Source organism: Macaca mulatta, chromosome 13 (genome assembly GCF_049350105.2).
Source record: "Macaca mulatta isolate MMU2019108-1 chromosome 13, T2T-MMU8v2.0, whole genome shotgun sequence".
Lineage (NCBI taxonomy): Eukaryota > Metazoa > Chordata > Mammalia > Primates > Cercopithecidae > Macaca > Macaca mulatta.
Window position 1 is genome coordinate 24236499 of NC_133418.1, and position 4404 is coordinate 24240902.

Here is a 4404-nt window from a genome sequence, read left to right on the forward strand (position 1 = left end):
AAAACTCAACCTATTAAAGAGAAGTGTAAAACATGCCTGAGAAAGTGAGAAAAAAATAAAAATCTATTAAAGAAAATGAAAGGAAACATTTAAATATGTCACTTCTGCCACTCAGGCAATATCAACTTTATCTTTATTATGGTCCTTCAAATGCAGAAGATATTTTATGTCACTTTGCTCACAACAGAGTCCCTGCACACTCCCCTTGGCTCTTTCCATACTGCTGCACCCACCAGGGGATTTGCATACTGTTCCCTCGGGAGGACCTTCCCTTGTGACTCTGAGATAAAACTCAGCTCTACCCTTGCCTTGACTGATCAGGACTCCTCAGTTCATCTTCTCACGATGAGACTCCCTGCTCAGCTCCTCGGGCTGTTGATGCTCTGGGTCCCTGGTAAGGATGGAAGGGAGAAGGAGGAGGAGAATGGAGTGGGAGGGTGAGCTCTTGGGGCCCTGCTGCCTTTCATGGGTATTCTGTCCCATGTTAGATGTGTCTTGTCCTCCAGGGTGGGGCATGTGGTGTTTAAATCAGTGACAGTGAGAAAGATTCTAGAAGGAGCAGGGGCCTGTGATCTGGAGAAGATTCTGACACAGAAAGAGGTGGATGGTGTGAGATAATTCAACTGACTCCCTTTTGCCTCAAAAATTTGATTCTTTGTGAAATTGGATGTTTTGGGATACAAACCAAAAATGCACTCACAAAAATAATGATTTTCATGAAAAACGTAACAGAAAACAAATAATGAAAATGCCTCGTAATGTTTGTTTATAATCTTGCACTTCTCTCTCATTACTTCAGGATCCAGTGGGGATATTGTGATGACCCAGACTCCACTCTCGCTGCCCGTCACCCCTGGAGAGCCGGCCTCCATCTCCTGCAGGTCTAGTCAGAGCCTTCTGCATAGTAATGGAAACACCTATTTGGATTGGTACCTGCAGAAGCCAGGCCAGTCTCCACGGCTCCTGATCTATAAAGTTACCAATCGGGAATCTGGGGTCCCAGACAGGTTCAGTGGCAGTGGGTCAGGCACAGATTTCACACTGAAAATCAGCAGGGTGGAGCCTGAGGATGTTGGTGTTTATTACTGCATGCAAAGTACAAAAGATCCCCCACAGTGGTACAGCCCCGAACACAAACCTCTCTGCTGGGTGGCCCAGCTGCCCACATGTGTTGTTTGTCGGGGGAGCAGGCACCATAGAGGGCAAAACAGTAAAGAATTCAGGGGGATGAGTTGCAGGAAGCTGCTCCTATGAGTCTTGGGGCTACACCTCAGGCCGAACCGCAGGAGAATGGTGGGGTCCAAGTGCTCACTGAGCAACCAGACATGATAATGGAGAAAACTGAATGAAAGTTCATCTAAATCCTCCTAGCCTTTCCTACATCTATCTTTCAACTGAAAGGATTCAGTGTAACGACTTTGTAATTAAGGCTACTTCATGTCAACCTAAGACTGATATTTTTTTTGGATTTTCTTTTGTTTGAATAGTTACTGGTTATAGACGCAGCCGGGTTTGTTTAGTAACATAAAAACTGTTTCTCTTCTTCCTCACCTTCACACTTCCACATTTTCTTAGCATATGTCTCTCTCCAGCAAAGGGGCAGGCATAGCATTTTACACCACGATTTCAGGAATTACCCATGTCAAACAATGTACATTCCTGTTTTTGGGCTACTAGGTTGACTTTGTTAAATTCACTTAAAAACAAAAGTCACGTGTCCAATGTGTTTGACCAGTCTCAGGCACAGCAGGTTGAAATAAAAGGTGAGGATTTTGAATTGCAAATCAAGGGTTTTAGAAATAAATATTTAAGTTTGGAAGAATTAGGCAGCATGGGTGTTTTATGCCATACCCAACAGAATTTTGAAAAAAATTAGATAACACATGGCAATTTTTTGCCTAATACAAAATAAAAATATTAAGATTTTGGACAGCAGCAGTGAAAGCAAGCATGAAGGACATGTGGCAGAGGTCAACTGTAGGTGCAAACCCAGCTCTGTTGCTCATGTTTGCTGGGGTCCGTATGCTGGTGTGGTTGGAGTTCAACTACTAACCAAGATGGAAACTTGTAAGTATTTCTTGGAAAGAATCAGGGTGTTGAATAGACCCCTGCGTGCCCTTCAAGGCTGTGCCCTGATGCCACTGCCAGTTCATAAGGTCGCTGTGCTTATTGTGGGACTCTAGGAATTTAGTGACTCAAGGGTTACAGATGTTCCTGTGCAAAAGTGAGGTTAGGTCATGTCACCTTAGGACCTAAAGTTAGGTCATGTCACACCTTCCTAGTCAACCCAGCAAGACATAGGTGAGCTTCCAAAAATTGATTTCACATATGTCCTATATCTGGGGATGAAACGAGAGAGAATGGTCATTCAGTAGATACCTTATATCAAATTAGATAAGATGCTAACCACGGCTGAGCTATGGCTGGGAAGATCAGTAGGAGATTCATAGTAGGAGCCTAAGGCCTATATTTTAGACCTGCATGAAGGACAATCAGTGCAGGATTAGAAGGGAAACTCGGGAGAATGTGGGAGCTTTCACTTTACATTTCTCACGCAGTCTCCAGCGACTCTTCCTAACCCACACCTCAGCAAATGTCTCAGTATGAAATCCAGGCTGGTGTTAAGAACTCAGCTCTTGCCTATTCTGTTAAAGCAGCTCCAAGAAGTGCCAAACTTACGTGGATTCTCCTTCCTCATAGAGTCCCCCTGCTTGGGCCACGCTGGAATCTCCACCCACACTCAACAGTTGGCAAGTTTCATAAAATAACTCCATGAGAGAAAAACATCAGTTGACCTAAAATGGTGCATTTCTCCCATGAAATTTTAGGTAATTTGGTTCATTTTGTCTATAGTCTGATGTTGTCATTATAAACATGATTTTTAAAATTTATTATTTTTTCCTACTTTTGTTGAATTGCTTTGTTTCTCTTCTAAGAACCACTACCTCATTCCTTTTACTTTTACATTTTAAATTAAGTTAAAATGGGAGAATGCCAACTTGGTTATTGTATTATTAATAGAAGAAATTTATGATGAGAACAATCAATAAAATGCACATGCCATGATCACATCTATGTTGAAAATGGCCGGGCGCAGTGGCTCAAGCTTGTGATCCCAGCACTTTGGGAGGCTGAGACGGGCGGACCACGAGGTCAGGAGATCGAGACCATCCTGGCTAACACGGTGAAACCCAGTCTCTACTAAAAATACAAAAAAACTAGCCGGGCGAGGTGGCAGGCGCCTGTAGTCCCAGCTACTTGTAAGGCTGAGGCGGGAGAATGGCGTAAACCCGGGAGGCGAAGCTTGCAGTGATCTGAGATCCAGCCACTGCTCTCCAGCCCAGGCGACAGAGCAAGACTCCGTCTCAAAAAAAAAAAAAAAAAAAAAAAAAAAGGGAAAATATCTGAAAAAATTATGGTAATTATGTCAGAGTTTACAATATTTGATACCACATATGATTTTGTATTCCAGTAATAAATACATAGAAATGTATGCTTTAAATATACCACATTTAAAGAGTGCTCTAGTAATATTTTTATCCAGAATGGAGACTATCAATTATGGTATTATGTAATGGTAGAAGTAATAAGCATTTGAATTAACAAACAAAAATGCTATATTATATTTATATTTTGAGACCTATGGTTGCAGCCTTGGCCCTGTGCACATTTCTAGAGGCAGCAGACCAATAGTGCTCACAGCAGTATCTGGCATCCAGTGCCTGTTCTATCACTCATGCAAATGGTCTCAGCTAATCCAGCATGAAGCCGAAGCAGTTGAGTATTGACATTATTGCTCTGAGTCTTGTTTTGCAGACTACTTCATAATCTGTTTTTCTATTATTAAATATAAATTTTGAATAAAATTGGACAGAATTGGCTTATGATGCCTGTAATTAAGGAACTTCAAAGACATGTCAGGATAAACTTAATAGGACAAATTAAGATATTTTCTTAATGCTGTACACCTACAGAAGATGAGTCAGCCTAAAGCACCTTATAAAGGATGCTTCCCAAGTGCCCTGGGGTCCCAGGTCTACTCAGTGTCAGTGGATGTGGGACAGATTTCTCACCCAGTATCAATACTCTGATACTTGAGAAAGCTGAAGATGCTGGAACACCCTAGCATGACCCTCTCCCTGATGAGTCACAGCCTTGTATAATCTACTCCCACAGAGAGCAGTCAGAATCTAGGACTCACTTCTCACCAATATAGTATGGCAGGAGTGATGAGATGTATTTCTAATGATTGCATTGTATTATATAAGCATCTGTCCTAGCAGACTGGAGAGAGACACTCTCTGCTTTTCTTGAGCAAGCAAAGAGCCATGTGTACATTGCTTATGGGAAGATCACATGGCAGGGAATTGCCCACAGCATCTAGGACCTGAGAGCAACCTTCAG

The 4404-nt window shown here is 42.3% G+C and overlaps 1 gene segment (V, D, J or C); it reads left to right on the forward strand.

The window, feature by feature from the left end:
* The first annotated feature begins 249 nt into the window (after positions 1 to 249).
* LOC723660 (immunoglobulin kappa variable 2-28-like) lies at positions 250 to 1915 on the forward strand. The segment is given in 2 exon segments: positions 250 to 394; positions 800 to 1915. Coding segments are annotated over 2 exon segments (504 nt in total).
* Positions 1916 to 4404: the final 2489 nt, after the last annotated feature.